This window comes from Melospiza georgiana, chromosome 19 (assembly GCF_028018845.1).
Source record: "Melospiza georgiana isolate bMelGeo1 chromosome 19, bMelGeo1.pri, whole genome shotgun sequence".
NCBI lineage: Eukaryota > Metazoa > Chordata > Aves > Passeriformes > Passerellidae > Melospiza > Melospiza georgiana.
Window position 1 is genome coordinate 2,429,458 of NC_080448.1, and position 17,467 is coordinate 2,446,924.

At 47.0% G+C, this 17,467-nt stretch overlaps 1 protein-coding gene across 6 annotated transcripts in view; it reads right to left on the reverse strand.

Moving 5' to 3' along the window:
* Positions 1-17,467, reverse strand: part of TSPOAP1 (TSPO associated protein 1) — a 68,361-nt gene that overhangs the window by 25,013 nt on the left and 25,881 nt on the right. For 5 of the 6 annotated variants that reach the window (XM_058037600.1, XM_058037597.1, XM_058037596.1 and 2 more), the window contains exons 9-17: positions 16,736-16,858; positions 16,240-16,344; positions 14,850-14,900; positions 8,758-8,941; positions 8,238-8,458; positions 5,602-5,711; positions 3,704-3,813; positions 1,477-2,292; positions 836-987 (exon numbers count right to left, since the gene is read on the reverse strand). In XM_058037600.1, the coding sequence (XP_057893583.1) occupies positions 836-987; positions 1,477-2,292; positions 3,704-3,813; positions 5,602-5,711; positions 8,238-8,458; positions 8,758-8,941; positions 14,850-14,900; positions 16,240-16,344; positions 16,736-16,858 (1,872 nt within the window). The remainder of the gene's footprint in view (positions 1-835; positions 988-1,476; positions 2,293-3,703; positions 3,814-5,601; positions 5,712-8,237; positions 8,459-8,757; positions 8,942-14,849; positions 14,901-16,239; positions 16,345-16,735; positions 16,859-17,467) is intronic. The other variant, XM_058037601.1, reaches the window with a different exon arrangement.

Below are 17,467 nucleotides of genomic sequence, written 5' to 3' on the forward strand. Positions count from 1 at the left end.
GACACCACCAGAGCTGGGGCAGTCAAAGCTTCTCTGGACAATTTGTGCCTGGGCGTCATTACCCTCACAGGGAACAACTTCTTCCCAGTATCCCACCTAACCCTGACTTCTGGCTTGGGAAGCCATTTCCTGTGTCCTGTCCCTCCATCCCTTCCCTCAGTCCCTCTCCAGCTCTCCTGAAGCCCCTTTAGGCCCTGGAACAAGCTCTGAGATCCCCCTGGAGCCTTCTCTTCTCCAGGTGAACACCCTCAGCTCTCCCAGCCTGGCTCCAGAGCAGAGGGGCTCCAACCCTTGAAGCATCTCCCTGGCCTTGTCTGACTCGCTCCAGCAGCTCTGCATCCCTTTGATGTTGGGGGCCCCAGAGCAGGAGGCAGCTCTGCAGGTGGGGTCTCACCTAAGCATGGCAGAGGGGCAGATTCCCCCACCCACACTCTTCTGCCCATGCTGTGAGGATGCCAACTTTATGCTGGAGCACTACACCTCAGTCCTCACATTTGCAAGAAAGCCCCAGTGGTGGCTGTGTACTTGTCCTTGTGCTCTGCCCACACCCTGGGGACTGTTTGCCAAAGCATCAGGCCAGTACCTGGGCTGAGCAAAGGAGGCTGTTTTGCTGCTGGAGGGTCCTGCTCCAGGAGCACCTCCGAAACCCGGACAGATGTCTTTTGCAGTGTGCATCACACAGCCCAAGCAATGTCCCTTCTCTGACGTCACTCCTTTCTGGGCCAAGGACTGCCACTGCCTCTTCAAGACCCTTCCTGGATCAAGCTTTCCATGTCTTAAGGTCTGATACCTCATGCTCCCCCTGCAACAGCCCAGCCCCCTGCACAGCCAGTACCTTCTGTCCATCTGCGTACACGGCATAGCCAGTGACCCGCACCCCATTGGAAGATCCTTCAGCGTCAATGGTGACAGGTAACCAGCTGATAACCAGGATACCTGGAGAGGGACCAGCTTCCACCTGGACATCCAAAGGAGCATCAGGTGTGCCTGTGAGAGACCAAACACAATTTCCTCTTGCTTATCTGGCTACAGCATAAAGCTCAACCCTGGTTAGAACCAAAGAGCAAACTCCCAACCACACTTGCCCCTGCAGAATTGAACTACAACAGCCAGGCCAGTATTGGGAAATGTCAGACAGAACCAGAGAAAATAAGGTGCTCTTGTTCCGTGAAAGCTTTAATGCACAGAAAACAGAACTTTGCAAAAGTAGCCGAGGCCAAGATGCAGCAATCATTGGAGCAAAGTCATGGTAAACCATCTCTTCCCTGCCCAACCAGCACAGAGGATGTCTTCCCAGAGCAAATGAAAGCAAAAGGGTGAATCAAATTTTAAAATAAAGTAAGAAAAACATTAAGACAAAACAGTGCAGCACCTCAGGCTTTGGGCACCTAATCAACCTTGCTTCCCTCTGTCCTATGGCTTCCCAGCAAAGGGCCAGCTAAGCACAGCCTCTCCATGTGCAGAGGCCTGCAGTACCTGCTAGAGGGGTAGTGAAGTGTATCACGGCTGAGTCCTGCTCCTGCCCCTTGGGCACCTCTTCCCAAGGACTTTTCATGGGCCGGGCCTCCAGCTTGGCCACGTACTGGGTGCTGGGCTGCAGGTTGCGGAAGGTGTACCAGTACACGCCCGGCTTGGTCACATCACACTCCTGCCCATTGAGATACACCCCGTGGCTGTAGTTGCTGTTGCAGGGAAGCCACGTGACCTCTGCTGACGTGGCTGTGACGCTTCTGACTTTCAGCATCGTCGGGGCCACGCCAAAATCCTGCCCCACAAAGAAAGTGCAGCGCAGTTTATCCGAGCTGCCGCGCTCCGTCACCGTCTGCACGGACACGCGGTAAGCCCTGCTGTGTAAGTCCAGCTTCTCTATCACTGCTTTGGTCTGAAGGCCACTCTTCACGTTCTGACGTAGCTCTTCATCCACATAGATGTTGTAGCTTTGTATGTCTGGGCAGCCAGCTGACAAAAGAGGTGGTTCCCAGCCTACAACTATGCTTCTGGCAAGCTGCTTGATAAGAGTCAGTTTTCTTGGGTAAGGCACTGCTGTGTGACTAACGGGCTCCTCCTGGTCTCCTTCTGCTCTGCTGGCCAACGGACTGGCGCTACTCTCTTCAATGGAAAACTCACTCTTATCTCCACTGCTGGTGCTTGTACTGACCAAACTTTTGTCCTGGTATGAGCTATGGGTGAGATCATTCAGCTCCGGAGGCAGAAACATCATGAGGTCATCATCTGAAACTCGCTCAACAAAATTGGAGGGGACCAGCCCTCGCCGGCCATCCATCAGCTCCCCTAAACAAAAAACAGGACACCTGTTACCACTGCTCCTGCCATTGACCTTCCAACTCAGCTGCCAGGACTATGGCACAACATCTTTGCCAGGGTACAACAGCTCAGCAGTCAAGAGTGGAAAAGATCTCGGGGAGGTTATTCCTGGCAATGCTTCCTGATTTCCTAGGGCTTCCCTTGTTAGGTCCCAAAGGACACAGTGAGGAAATTCACTGCTTCACACATCTCAAAACCGACTAAGTAAAAAGTTGGGTTGTGTAACTAGCTAAAGGCTTTCTCCCTCTTCATTATCCCATTCCTCCTCATCACAGCTCTTTCACTAACTTTTTTAGCCTTCCCAAACTACCCAGCTGGATGATTTTACGTCTTCTCCCAGCCATACGGATTTGGGGTTTGCAGTATTTCCTCCAGAAAGTCCATCTTCCCAGCTCTGTATTCAGCTCTGGCCTTCCTTTTAGCTCCCTTCTTTCTTAAGTTAACTCCTCCACTAAAGATGTCCCAAAAAGACTTGTGGGGACAACAGATAAACAGCACTTGGTCTGTGCAAACCCATCAAACCACAGATGAGCAGCACACAGGGACTGCACTGCCTTCTCCCTTCCAAACTCTACCTACAGCAAATCAAGTGAAAGCAGGGAAAGCAGAAAGGGTTAGTAAAGAATAATCTTTTTAAACAATAAACAAACAAATAAATGATAAGCTTGGGAATAGAAAGAAAGAAAAATGAGGCAGAGCAGTCACAGAGCAAGCAGTGCAACACACATGCATTTGTCTCAGCTCTTGCAAAGCACCTCAGGAAATCAGGAATTTATCACCCCTTAAGCAAGTGGCTCCACAAAAAAACCTCAACACAAATTTACAGCCCACAAATCTTGGTTTCAATTCCATCCACCTTTTAGTCAACCAGGATCATGTTTGCAAAGGGACCAGAACAGCAACACTGTGTAACACTAGCAAAGGTCACAATTGTAGTCTGGGTTGATTAATGTATCCCCTCTTTGTCAAAAGAGCACGAGGCAATGGAGCCCATTACCTGCTGCAGTCCCTGGCTCACTACAGGCACTGGAAAGAGGGGAAACAGCCCATCTGCAAAAGAGGCTGAACATGTTCCTCTCCATGGTGAGGGAGGAACCATATGGGAGCTGAAACCATTGGGGATGAAACCTGGAACTTGCTGAAAGTAGTGGCAAAATTTCCACTGAAATCAATAGACAAAGATTTTATAGCTTAGACTTAATTTATTCATATCATAAATAAAGCAGTTTCCAACAAGATCTGCTCATCCAACAAACTAACTTTGGGTAGAAACCCTTTACCTTGTGGTCTCAAGATTTGCTAAATTTCTCTCTCATTTTCTGGAGAGAAACCAACACTCCCTAGCAGTTCGGTCACATTTCATTTTACTAAAACACACCTTCAAAGAAGCCATCTTCATCCATGTCTCCATAGATGTAAATATATTCTCCAGCAGTCAGTGGAAGTTCTGCCTCTGGATTTTCATTAGGTCCATCAAAAGGATTGTAGCTGAAATATTTACAATTGGAAGACTTAATTTGCATAGGAACCTTCCCAGCAACACCTTACAGCTGTGATGCTGATAAGGTTTCAATTCATTGGGAATGACTCCACTTTGGCAAGCAGCAAAATCCACAGGCACAGGTTTACATGTAAACTGTAGTTTACATATGAAAATATTTAATAACAGATAATTTCTGAGGAGCAGAAGAGATGACTTGTTACATCCAAAGGAACAGGGATATAAGGATGCTGGAGGGGACTGGAGCATCTCTCTGAGGACAGGCTGAGGGAGCTGGGCCTATTCAGCCTGGAGAAAAGTCAACAGAAAGGGGATTTTATCAATGCACAGGTATATTTGGGGTGGGTGTCAAGAGGAGGGGGCCAGATGCTTTCCACTGGTGCCCAGCAACAGGACAAGGGGTAGTGGGCACAAACAAACAGGAAATTTCACCAGAACCTGAGGAAAAACTTCTTTGAGGTTGAGCAAACACTGAAAAAGGCTGCACAAAGAGGCTGTGGTGTCTCCTCCTGCTCTAACCCCACATTTTAAACAGCACTCCAAAAACTTCACCAGCAAGAAAATGAGACATAAATTGGTGATATGGCTTGGACTCTAGGCAGTTCTAACCTGCCTACTCAGGGATCCTCAGACTAATCACAGGGTCTCATTTCACAGGAAAATGCCTCATGAAAAACCTTTATCTTTACAAACACCTACTGCCAATTCCTGTTCTTTACCCCTTAAAAGGGTTTTCATCATGCCAAAGCAATGTTTATCTCTCTGTGATCTGACTGAGACCTTATGCGCCCAAGACTTGCATGAAGACACAGACCACATCTGATGTGCTCCTCACAAGCACAGAATCATCCCTGTTCTCTTCCTCCCAATGGAAAAGCTGAAGGATAGGTAATACACTGAACTGTAGCAACATGGGCTTGACCATGATGGCTCAGTGAATGGCAACAAACAAAACATCTGGCTTTTTTTTTTTTTCTCTTTAAAAATTACAACCAGAAGCATTTTGGCCAAAAATTTCAAAAATTCTAAGTTGAAATTTTCTTAATTGTTGAAACAAGATTTCTTAGAGAAGAATTCTTGCACTATTCTGAAAAAAAAACCAGACAATTCAAGGAATATGTCAGTTGAACTAATTTTCAACAGAGACCAATATTTAAAGTTTCACACAGTGCTGTTCACTGAAAGCTACTGAGCTTAATGTGCTTCTGTTGAGCTAAGCCTGGATTGTGCAGGAAGCTACAGGTCTCAAATCATTCAATCATGGAATGGTTTGAGTTGGAAGGCACCAAAAAGCTCATCTCATTCCACTCCCTGCCATGGGCAGGGACACCTCCCACTGTCCCAGGCTGCTCCCAGCCCTGCCCAGCCTGGCCTTGGGCACTGCCAGGGATCCAGGGGCAGCCCCAGCTGTGCCAGGGTCTGCCCACCCTGCCAGGGAACAATTCCATTCCAATATCCCATCCATCCCTGCCCTTTGGCAGTGGGAAGCCATTCCCTTGTCCTGTCACTCCGGGTATTTGTCCCCAGTCCCTCTCCAGCTCCCCTGGAGCCCCTTTAGGCACTGGAAAGAGCTCTAAGGTCTCCCCAGAGCCTTCTCTTCTTCAGGCTAGACACTCTCAGCTCTTCCAGTGTGAAAATCCCATGGAGAAATAAGATAAAAGGTCTAACCTATGATTATCCACTCCTAACAGTGTGAATCCTAGAGAAGATTGTGAAGTAGGGAACTGTGGATAACTGTGTAACTTCACAGAGCACAGGCAATGAGCACTCAGTACCTGTATCGAGCTAAGAACACCTGGAGCTTTGCAGGGCCTTGGCTGCCTGGCTCTGGCATGAGGGAGATGCTGTCAACATCCAGTTCTTCCATTTCACTCGCAGTGTCCACCTAAAAATGTTAAAGGAGTAAAAGAATACTCAGAGTGTTTGTACATAGTGAACACATCCTCTAATCTCATGGCTCCTGGGCTAAGGACCATCTCTAAGAATGACTTTTTAGGTGAGGAAGTAGTAATAAGAGGCAACAGCCCCAAGTTGGAGCTTCAGAGCTTCCAGTCAGACATCAGGAAAAACTCCTTGCCCAGGTGGGTGATACAGCCTTGGGAACAGTTCCCAGAGCTGGGGGGAATTCTATTCTTGAAGAACCTGTAGCCTGAGCTCAGCAGAGCCGTGGTCACACTGATCTAAAGCTGGTGACAATCCCACTGGAGCAGGAGATTTGACTAGAGGCTCTGGAAACCTCCTCCACCCCAGACATCCATAATTCAGCATATTGGTTTCTTGCTACCTCTAAATGGTAGCTGTGCCTGTATGCAACAGAAATGTCAACCTGAACAAAGAAGCTCTGTTGGATGTTGGGGTCTTTAACTGCTTCTGTCCTCTCCAATACCTGTAAATTTCTGTAGGATGTCTATGTACTTTAGACAGAGCTTTGATTGAAACTTTTGGTTTTAGCTGACTCTGCTAACAGCACATGCTGAATGAAAGTCAGGGCAGGAAGCCCCCATTCCTGTTACAACCTCTCCCTTTCTAGCCAGCAGCTCCTTCTGCACTTCCTAAGCTGAAGGCTGCACCTTCAGGGCATTTGGTGCCTACTGGCAAAGCACCTTTGGGAAATTTTTCTCAGTTGTTTTGATCCCAGTGAAATGTTGGGATTTCACATCCAGTGGCAAGGGGTTATGTAATGCAACCTTTCTTCTTGAGGCAGTGCACTCCCTGGGGTTTGTCTGAACTTGTGCCAATGAACCAATTCAAGCTGCCTTTTTAAAGCAGACCTCAAGGCAAACATATTTTTGATCAAGACCCACTGCAGGCACCAGAACACTGTCGCCGACACCTTTTGTGAAAAATCTTTTCTTAGGATTTTTCTCCCTTCTGAGAAGCTGTGGTCTCAGAGACAAATGTAAACAATGGTTGTCTGCTGCTGTAGAATGTATCAAGTAAATCCGTGATGGGTCTCCTGTAGATGTTTAGATTTACTGACCAGTCACAGCAGAGCTGGCTCTCGCTCTCTGTCCGAGCCAGCTGCCTTTGTTGTCATTCTTTCTTTTCTATTCTTAGCTTAGCTAAGTTCTGAGGAAACCTTTTCCTCTCCTTTTCTTTTTAGTATAGTTATAATGCAATATATATATATAAAATAAAGTAATAAATCAAGCCTTCTGAACATGAAGTCAACATTCTCATCTCTCCTCTCATCCAAAAACCCCTGTGAACATAGTCACAGAACACAAAGTTTTGTTTTTTTTTAACATATGAAGAGCCAATCTCAGGAGGAGTTCAGAGCATCTTTTCAAGGTACTGTACTCCTTGTAATGCAATCCTACCCCATGTCCTTGGAGAACAAAAATCTGTAACACCCAAACGAAGGGGCTTAGCCTGGAATGTTCCCACAGTTATGTGCTGTGGAAGCCAAACTCTCCAGGCACTGGCTCTTTTCCAAGGGTCCCACACTGATCTCTGCAGCCATCTATCTCTCCAGGGAGGCAGGCTGGCTTCCAAGCTTTTTCTTGAATTAAAAAGTAGGCTTTTTTCCTGCTATAGAATTGCTAACAGTCCCATACCTGTTCCTCCCCAGGTGTGACCTTCAATTGTCTCTGAGCATGGCACTTCCTTGACCTCTTACACAGTGGGAGGCTCTGCCTGGCACTGAAGCAGCCCTTTGCTGTGGCTGTCCTGAGCTGGGCACCTCAGCACTTCAGCAGCTTTAGTACTCAGGAAAAAAAGAGCAAAAGGTGCCTCTCAGGCCACCACACCTGGCCCTGCTCACAGCACTTCTCTGCCCTAAAGTCTGTCCCCTCCAGTGATGCACAGGAGAGAGCATCAAGCCCTGCTCAAGGGAACCCCACACCACCACAAAAGGGCTCCTGGGGAGAAGAAGCAACAACCATCAAGGAGATCTTGGTGACACAAACATGAAAAGCCTGTTAGCTCCATCCCTCTTAGCACAAACTTGGCACCCTCTCATGGTTTCTTTCACCAATATCTTAGTAACTAAAAACACCACACAAGAAGTTTGAGTTCCTCATTCACAGCTCAAGGCGAAAAATAGTCTGGACACAGTTTCTCCTCATGCTAAAAATTCTAGTTTGTAGCCTTTGTTTGTCTTAGTGGCAGCTGAGATGCCACAAGGAAGCTTAGCAAGAGCTACTTCACACATCCCATCCCATTTCTCCAAGCTCCCAGGCACTGTCTATCCAGCTGTTTCCTTCATGGAACACAGCAAGATATTCAAATGAGCATTAAAGACATGACATCTGAAGTAATTTCAGTATTTTCCTATGGTTTTCCTCTTGTTTATTCCATTTTCTTCAGGCAGCCAGAAGGGAATGAATGCAACTTTACTGGTGCTCTCAGCAATGCATGTATTCCTTTCTGGCTGGAAAGCACAGGCAGCAGAGGGGACTCCCATACTGACCTCTGGAGTTGGGCAGGATTTTGGGCTGTTCTGCATGGATTCGGATTTTGAAGAGCTGGACTGAGACTCCCCTTTCTTGGATTGTTTCTGAGCACTGCTGGGAGCAGCTGGGGAGCCCATGGTGGTGTTTGGCCCTCGCTGCGACAGCTCCAGCTCGTCACTCCCTTCATTGTGAACCTTCTTTGTGGTCTGATGGGGGAGCAACCCAGGAACAGCTGACTCTGCAACAAAATCAGCTCTCCATTAGTTACAGCCACAGGCAGGATACAGTACCAGCAATGAGCACCCCAGGGAGCAGCCCAAGTCTCTCCAAATGTGCCTCGTTCAACAGACTGGACACCTCAGCTCTCCCTGGCCACAGACATGCCAACTTCTCTTTACAAAATGAACCAAAAGTATTTACAGTAGGGACAGAGATGCCAAAATTACACTAAATATTTGCATTAACTCCTTTAGCCCTTTTCATTTACATAAATATCAACCCATTTGTCAAATGCCTCTCAGGCACGTCCAACATTACCCTTCTCCCAGCGGGGCTGCGGGGTGGAGCTGCACAGAGCAAGGGGCAGCTCTGAAGTCACCAGGGTGGAGGTGAGAAGGTCGATTTTTCCTGTTTGAAGTCGGAATTGTTGGAGTTCCTGTGACAGGAGGCTGAATTGCTCTGTTTGGCTGCGACACTGGTCCTCCAGATCCTTCACCCGGGCCTGCCAGGAGAGAACGAGGTTAGGAACAAACCCCTGACAAAACACTGAGGCTCCAAACAGGATTGGCCTTTGCTGCACCTTTTCCCAGATTCCAAGGAGCTAAAGGATGCTTTTAAATGCCCGGCCTAGGAACAGTCATTGGAAACTGGCAGCCTCACACCTCTACTTATTTTAGAAAAGCTGAGGCTCATCATCTCTGAGGATGCTAACAACAAACTCCATTAGGACTTATCCCTAAAATTCTGCATTTGAACTTCAATATCCTCTCTCAGCCCTGCACAAGACCAGATGAGATACGTGAGAGACAAATAAGCCTTAAAAAGATTCAAAAGGTTTTGCATGGTTTTTGGAGCATTAAAATCACATCTCCAAAAGGAATTGCTCTCCCAATTTTGTCCATCACTCCAGAGGCCCCAGCAAGCTCCCAAAACCTTAATCTGATTTCCCCACCATTCCAGGCAGGACTGCCAACTGTCCCTCTGGACCTTGGCACTAGGAAGGGCAGAGAGCACATGGCCCATGTTGCAGAACTCTCCCTTGATGTGGGAAGCACTTTTCTCCCTGGTCCTACAGAGCTGATTTACTCCAGGGAAATGCATGCTGAGGGCAAGAAAGCTACAACTCAGCAAGATGAGGTGCCAAGGAGCCTTGGGAAACACTGTGGAGAGGGAGGGACACATTCCTGCTAGAGAACCATTTGTATTTTCCCATACTGTCTTTTTACCATCCCTAGAACTTCCCCTTACTAAACACTGCTGATTCCTGGCTGTCTACACATCCCCACATTCCCCCAGGTTGTAGGCAGACTAATTCCCAGGTGATTCCAACTGCTCCTTTCCCTCCTCTCACTGTTTCTCATAGGTAAGAAGCACCAAAACAGATGACTGCACTGCACTCTTCAAAATTTTCCATTCTACCAAATGTATTTGAAGTGTTTTTTCTCCTTTCAACTCAAAAAATAAATGATGCCTTGAAATATTATGTGAGTCAGAAAGCCCAAGATTTTAAGCAGCTCTAAAAATAACATTTCTGACCTGGATAAAGCTCTCTCTGTGGTCTCACAGTAACACAAAACCTTTGTAGCCACTCCCTAAGGATTTAGGAGGGTCATGCATTTTTATTTGACTGTGACATATCTGTTTTAGGTATTTCAGTTTATTACTTGTTCCCTCCACAAGTCTAAAGGTGCTCTCATGCTCTAAGGAAAGCCTGGTGAAGTCTCTCAAGTTTGGCAAGAGCTATCTCTGAACTGAATTCAGATGCCAGGACCAACTTCCAGAAGTGTCTGTGTTATCCACTTGCTCAGAGTCAACTCCCTATTTACTAAGTCATGGTGCACAGGATTCCTCTGCCAATATGAGTGTTTGAATTTACTTACAGTTTGGATTTTTCTCACAAAGACTTCTCCCCTACAACATTGCATCTCAATAGAGAAAAGAAACCCTCAACAGTAAGAACAGTTGCACTGGATCAAAGGAGGGCTTCTTCAAGTCCAACATCCATCCCTGATCCCACCTTGGGACAGAGCCTACAACAACAGACAGGTTCAGAATGACTGCAGGACCAGAGGGGGATTTCCTGTCTTCTCTGCCAGCAGATGCATCTGGATATTGTGTTTAATAGCATCATAATAGTACCTTGTCCTGCAAATTCATAAACCACAGTCTAAATCCATTTATACTGGTGGCCAAGCCAATAACCTGGATCATTCAGTTTAATTCTAAGACACCTAATTAGTCAAGTGTCTTTTCAATCCGTTATTCCAAACAACACACAAACATGCCTTAAGTACTACTGCCACACCATACACAAGGTGTACTTCTAGTAGCTACTTTGTAGGGGACTGCAGGCAGCTGGGAAGCAGCAGGTTTCCAGGGCAGTGCTGGGAGACAGGAAGATGAGGCCCAAGGACATGGCCAGGAGGTTCAGGGAACCAGCAGGAATCAAGCTCTAGACACAGAGAAGATTTCTGTGTCTGTGCCCAACCCAAAATGGGGAGAAAGAGGAGTCTCCCACAAAAGGGACTGGACTTCCAGAAGAGGCTGCAAGAGAAGGAGCAGAGCTTGGTGGGGTCAGTTTAACCACCAACTCAGGAACTGATTCTCCACACCCAACCACCACCACTTCAGCCCCATCCTCTAAGACACTCTCATTAATGGCAGGTCTGTTCCACTTCTCCAGCTCATGCTCTCCTTTCAGATGTGCCTTGCTCCCCTTCTCCATATCTTCTGCTATTACTTTTCAGATCAGAGAATTCCCATTTTGCTAGAAGGGAATTCTGCAGTTGTGCAGTCCAAGCTCTTGCTAAAAGCAGGGCTGATACCAAAGGAATTAAAGGAACATCCACAACTCCACATCAGTGTGGGTGCAACTTCTACAGGCTTGTGACCATAACCCAATAAAGTCCTTTCCTGAGAATTCCCACCACTTTGCTGCTTTTTTGACCAACTTGTGGCTGGCATTTTTTTTTAAAATCCCCTACCTCTAACCCTGCACCTCCTGTGCCAGCAGGGAATTATGAGCCCACCCCCGGGCATGTTTAGTCTCTACTCTCTCCTCCACATGCCTTTGCACACCTACATTTTATCTCCCCATTCCTCCTGAGATTTCTGCCAGATTGGAAGGTTTTAAAGAAGTTTTCTATCAGCTACAAACCATAGCACTTCTGTACCAGCCTTCTTTCGAAACCACCTGTGAACAGGCCAGCTAGCACAGCTCCCAAGCTGGAATTTCATTAGTACCACCTCTTCTGGGAAAACTGTCATCCACAATCTCTACTTCCCATCTTCCACTCAGTTACAAAGCCAGCAGGACCCATCTTCACGACGCTCATTTGCAATGTTGTCACCACTGCTTTTGGAATTTGAAGGAAACACTTCACTCTTGGACTGCAAAGACACTTAAATGTGGAGAAGGAGCACAGTTGGGCAATTCTAAAAATCTGAAAGTGCCAAAAAAAGTAAGCTCCTAATTCTAATTTTCTAATTGGTCAAGAAAGCAAGGCACTTAAAGAGAAACACAGCAGCCCCATCAAACTCATAGGGGGAGCTCCTTTAATTACACTTATTTCTTGGCAGTAACACTCTTGCAATCTTTTCCAGAGTATAGTTAAAACAAGAACACCAAGCAACTGTCAAAGTCAGAACAGATGGAGAAACGTCCTGTTTGACAGCATTAGAGCAGTACCTGCATGCAATCCAAAGTACTCTGGGAGCAAGAAGAAAAGCAAAAAGAGATATCAAACCACATCAGCAGTTACACTACAACACTCTGCCGAAGATAATCCAACCCTCAGTCTGAATGAAATTGTTTTCTCACCAAATTACAGTGTCTGCCTTGTTCCATACTGAGATTCCCACCTCATTCCCAGAAGCTAAATCCTACACACTAAATGCATTAATAAGATAACCAGGTACTTTTTGAGGGCCTCCTCCCAGCGTGCTTTGAGATAAATGACAATGTACTTAGAGTGGCTGCTAAATTTCAAGCCCCCTTTTCCCAGCACATTGCACCCACTCAAAAATGAATGGAATGGACATTTTGTGCTCAGATCTTTCCCCAGGTCTGAGATCATGGAGTTCTGGGAGTCAAAGCACAGCTCAGAGCCTGGCTGTGACAGGCTCTTAAGCAGCTGACTGCCTGCTCAATCCTGCATCCTGCTCCTAGGTCAGGGAAAGCAAGCAAAGTTGAGCTCTGGTCCCCTCATTTTGCACCAAAACTGGATTCCTGGAAGGAGGCTGTCTCCTTTTGTACCTATGCAGTGCCAAAGGCAGTTGAAATCTTGTCTCATGTACTTTGGAACCACTGAACTCCCTCATTCCTATGACCTTAACCCTCAAGCTTTTCTTCCTAAGCTGAGAGGGTGCTTCTCTCCATGGCATTTCTCCACACACCCCATTGCATTCTCCTTACCCCTGTCACTGCTTTATCCCAGAACTACAGAACACCTAAGGCTGAAGGAGATCACCTGGAGCACTGGCATCACCTGATACAAGCCCTCAGCTCAGAGCAGGGTTGGCTGCCGAGAGCTCTGTCCAGTTCTGAACATCTCCAGGGGCAGAGACTCCACTTATGACAATCATGGGACAGAACTCTTCAAACAGGAAAATGGACTACACTCATTCTTCATTTATATCACATCAAAAAGCAATTCAAGCACATGTGAAAATGACAATACATAGCAAAGACATCTCAAACCCCCTAATTATGCCATACACTGATGTTCTGGAATAACTATGATTATAGTTATGTAATTTAAATGACTGTTGCTCTGCATTAAACTGGCTTTTAATGACAGTTCCTCTTTCTTTGTTCTACTTTATAAAATTCAAGATCAGGTTGAATCGGGCTCTGAGAAACCTGATCTAGTTGAAAGTGTCCCTGCCTATGGCAGGAGGTAGAACTGGATGAACTTCAAGGTCCCTTCCAACCCAAACCATTTGATAATTCTGTGATCTCTGTACTAGTAACATGAAAGCAAGAATATTTAACTGGTAAGGCCCTTGCAGAAGAACATTACCTTCAAATCTAGAACAAGAGGACTGTCTCTTTCTTCCTTTGCACAGGAAGATGTCTGGTTTAAACCTAAGAAGCTTCTCCAACCCTTCATTGAGTTAGTTTAGAAAACCTTTGGCAAACATCATGGAATCATCAAATCCCAGAACGGCTTGGACTGGAAGGGACCTTAAAGCTCATCTTGTTCCAGGGGCAGGGACACTTTTCACTATACCAGGTTGTTCCAACAGCCTTGAAACAGAACCACAGTAACCCTCCCTCTCCCTAAAAGCTGCTCAGAACCCAGCTAAACACCAGGTCATGCAGAGCAGCACCTGTATCAGCTGATCCTATCCTTGCAGCCAAATGCAGAGGTCCCCAAAGGGGTGTGGCAAGGGCACAAGATATAATGTCACATCCCCCAATACTCACCCAACCTATAACATTTCAATCCTGCTCAGCAGAAGCCCAGCATTCCTGGGCTCTACTGGCCAGGCCCCATCCAAAGCTGGTGCTATTTGCAGTCATGGAGCAATGTCCATCAAGGATTATTCCCACCTGCATCAACAGTCCTGGGCTTCCAAAAGCCACAGAGCTGCACAGCAGCGGGCACAGGGAGCTCACTCTGACAGCCCTGACTGTCACCACTGGAGACACGAGCACGGCCCCAAGAGATCCTACTGTCTGGGGGTACAGCAAGACAACCTGCTCACCTCAGATGTTTCAGTGCTCAGAAAACCTCTGAGAGAGCAGAAGATGCTCCCCTGGCCATACACTCAACCCAACCCTCCAACAGCCACTAAATTGTCACATCAAGCTCCAGGGTTTGGCACTGTGCCTTTGCAGCTCCAGGAATCCAATGTTTTCTCCAAAGTCACCCTGACAGACAATGAGCTCATGCCCATCAACCCCAAAACAGTCCTCAGTACATCTCCAGGCTGCACCAGTACACTGTCAGCCACCAGGCAAAGCACATTCCCAGTGTGCAATCAGAGCAAATGGAACAAGGCTTCACCACTCTTAATGCTAAGGTTTTCCTGCTTTTACCTAATAAACTTTTCTTATTTTTCCTTAATAAAACAAATAGAGCACACATACACAAGAGAAATTTTGAATCTCACGGACACAAGTACTCTCCTTTCATATGATGCTGGAAAATGGAACAGGCAGATCTGAGTTTGATTACTAAATGTACCCCTAGAGTTTTTAGGCACAATCTGAATGAAGTAACCAATCTAATGACTGAGCAGGCTAGGATATAATTCTCTGAACTTTAACCAAAATATTACTTTCACTGCAGCAACATGTTGCATCCAATCAAAGCACTACAGTATTTTGCAGAACAAAACCCAGGGCACCCAAACTGATATTATAAATAATCAGCCACTAATCCCTCCCGTTTCTTTTGTCTTACCTCTAGAAGCTGTACTGCTCCCTCATGTTCCCTTCTTGCCTCTGCCTGCGCCTAAGGAAAAATAAGGAAGGGAGTAAATCAGAGAGCAGCCAACTTGAGTTCACTTCTACTGTCATCCTATCTTGGCAGTCCATTGTAGACTGGAGCACAGGTCTGGTGCCCCAGGAGCAGCTGAGGGAGCTGGGAAGGGGCTCAGCCTGGAGAAAAGGAGGCTCAGGGGGGACCTTCTGGCTCGGCAAAACTCCCTGACAGGAGGGGACAGCTGGGGGGGTGGCAGCTGGGCTCTGCTCCCAGAGAGCAAGGGACGGCACAAGGGGAAATGGCATCAAGTTGTGCCAGGGCAGGGTCAGGTTGAATACTGAGAAAATTTCTTCACAGTCCCTGGCACAGACCAACCAGCACGCTGGTGAAGTCACCATCCCTGGGGCAGTTTTAACAGCTGTGTAGATGTGGCTCTTGGGAACAGGAGTCAGTAGCTGCCTTTCAGTGCTGGGGGAAGAGATGGACTCGGTCCTGGAGGGCTTTTCCGAACGTAATGATTCCATGATTTTATGATTTAAATCACTGTACAGTCTGGAAACATCTCTGGGCTCTGGACATACAGCAGTGAGAGGTCAGAACTGACATTCATAAGCAAAGCCCTCTATTGGAATAAGATCCCAGTATTACCAGGTGGAACGTGCCTGGGCTTGTCTGACCCTTGCTGCTGGGCCAAAGGGGGCAGCTGTGGTGTTTCACCTCAGACACTTTTGGCTGGCTGGAGGTTGCAGCTGGGCGCTGAAACAAGTCTGGTCAAGGTTAGAAACTCAGTTTACCTCTGGTGGAAAGGCTTCAGGCTAGGGTGAAGAGGAAAAGGAGACGGATTCTGCCGGAGGGTTTAATCCAGAGTTTATTCCATGGTCACAGAGGTCTGAATCTTGGTAACAGCTCCAACAGAACACTGACCGCATGGTCCTGGCTCAATTTAAGCCCAGGGACAGAGGGAGGGGAAGGGACAGGTGAGCACCAACCAGGCAGGAGGACAAGGGTCTCAGGGGACGAGGGACACATAGACAGGCCAATGACCCGGGGCCTGAATTGCATCCTTTGAACTTGACCAACCACAGATGGCCTTGCTGGAATGTTTAAGACTGATTGAGAGCCCAGCAGGGGGCGAGGGGGGAAGGGGAAGAGAGGTATTGCCACACCTGGGAAGGGACTGGGAAGTTTAAAACAGGAAATTGCAACACACTGCAACAGCCCTCCACTTTGCTCAGGTACCAGAGTTCACCTGGACTCAGACACTCTTACCCTGTAAACTCACATCTACCTCCCCCATGCACACCTCCAAAGGAAACAAGGTGCAGGAGTCCATTCAGAGAGAAAATTGTCCCCATCCCACAGCACACACCTGCTGCAACCGCCGGACCTCCTCCTGCTTCTCCTGCAGGACTAGCAGAGCTTCCTTGTGCTCCACCTCCAGCTGCTGCCTCCGCTCTGCCACATTTCTCATGTGCTGCAGGAGAAGACATACACACCTGAGGGGTGACACTACTGAAACCCTGCCCTGTGTTCTACCAATGGCACAGAGCCAAACCAGTGCCTGTATTTCATGTCATCACTGCACAAAGAAAGAAATTCCCATCACAAGGCAGAGCAACACTGTCAGAGAAAACCCTCAAATCAGTGATGTCCACCTTATCTCCCACCCAAATCCCTGAAGCTGCCTTTCCAAAGCACCTCTGTTCACTTTGGAAAGCCATGTTTCAGGATCCTGTGGAAGCAGAATTCCCAGTGAAAGCAGAGAGACAAAAGAATGGTCAGAAAAGGCAAACAGACAACCTGTGCAATTCAAAGGAAGCAGCAGGTATTTGGACAGTCCTTCCATCCATGTGGATGCTACTGACCTTCAGCACCTGCTCTAGATTCTCCAGCTTGGTTTGGAGTCCTTGATTCGTCTGAATTACTGAATCCCGTTCCTTAGTCACTAAAACAACCTGCAGCTTCAGGTCAGCATTCTCAGATTCAACCTGAAGAGAAAGGATTTTCAGTGAGCACGAGCAGCCATAGGTGCTCCTTGTAAAAATAACAGAGACCAGTTTATTTCTGTGCTTTCTGCTGGCAATGATACCAAAATCAGGAACCTCCTCTGCCTCAGGTTTTCACTTAAATATATGAGCATTTGTACCAGGCCTCAATGTGTAACAATTTATTTGCACACTGCTTCTCTCCCTAGATTCACCCTCCTTTTGCAAGGAGGAAGAGACTGGGATAGGAACAGACATCATAATGAAGAGAGAAAAAAATAAGCACAAGGTCTGTAAGCATTTTTAATCCCACACTGTAGGATTAGACACAGACAACAGGACATAAAACTCAGTAGCCTGCTGAAATCATCTTTGCCTCCTTCACTTACCACAAGGAACTTTTGGTTCCAGGGTGTACTAGGGCTTGACAACTACCAGCAATGCAAGCAAAGACAAACATTTCCACTTACAGCTGTTATTAAATATGTAGGAATCCTTATTCATGGTGGCAAATTGACACATGGGACTGACAAATGACTTTCTAATTCTTGTGCATTAGATTTGTTCAGAGAAGAAGCTGAGAACAGAAGCCAGATCAGCACACAACCATTA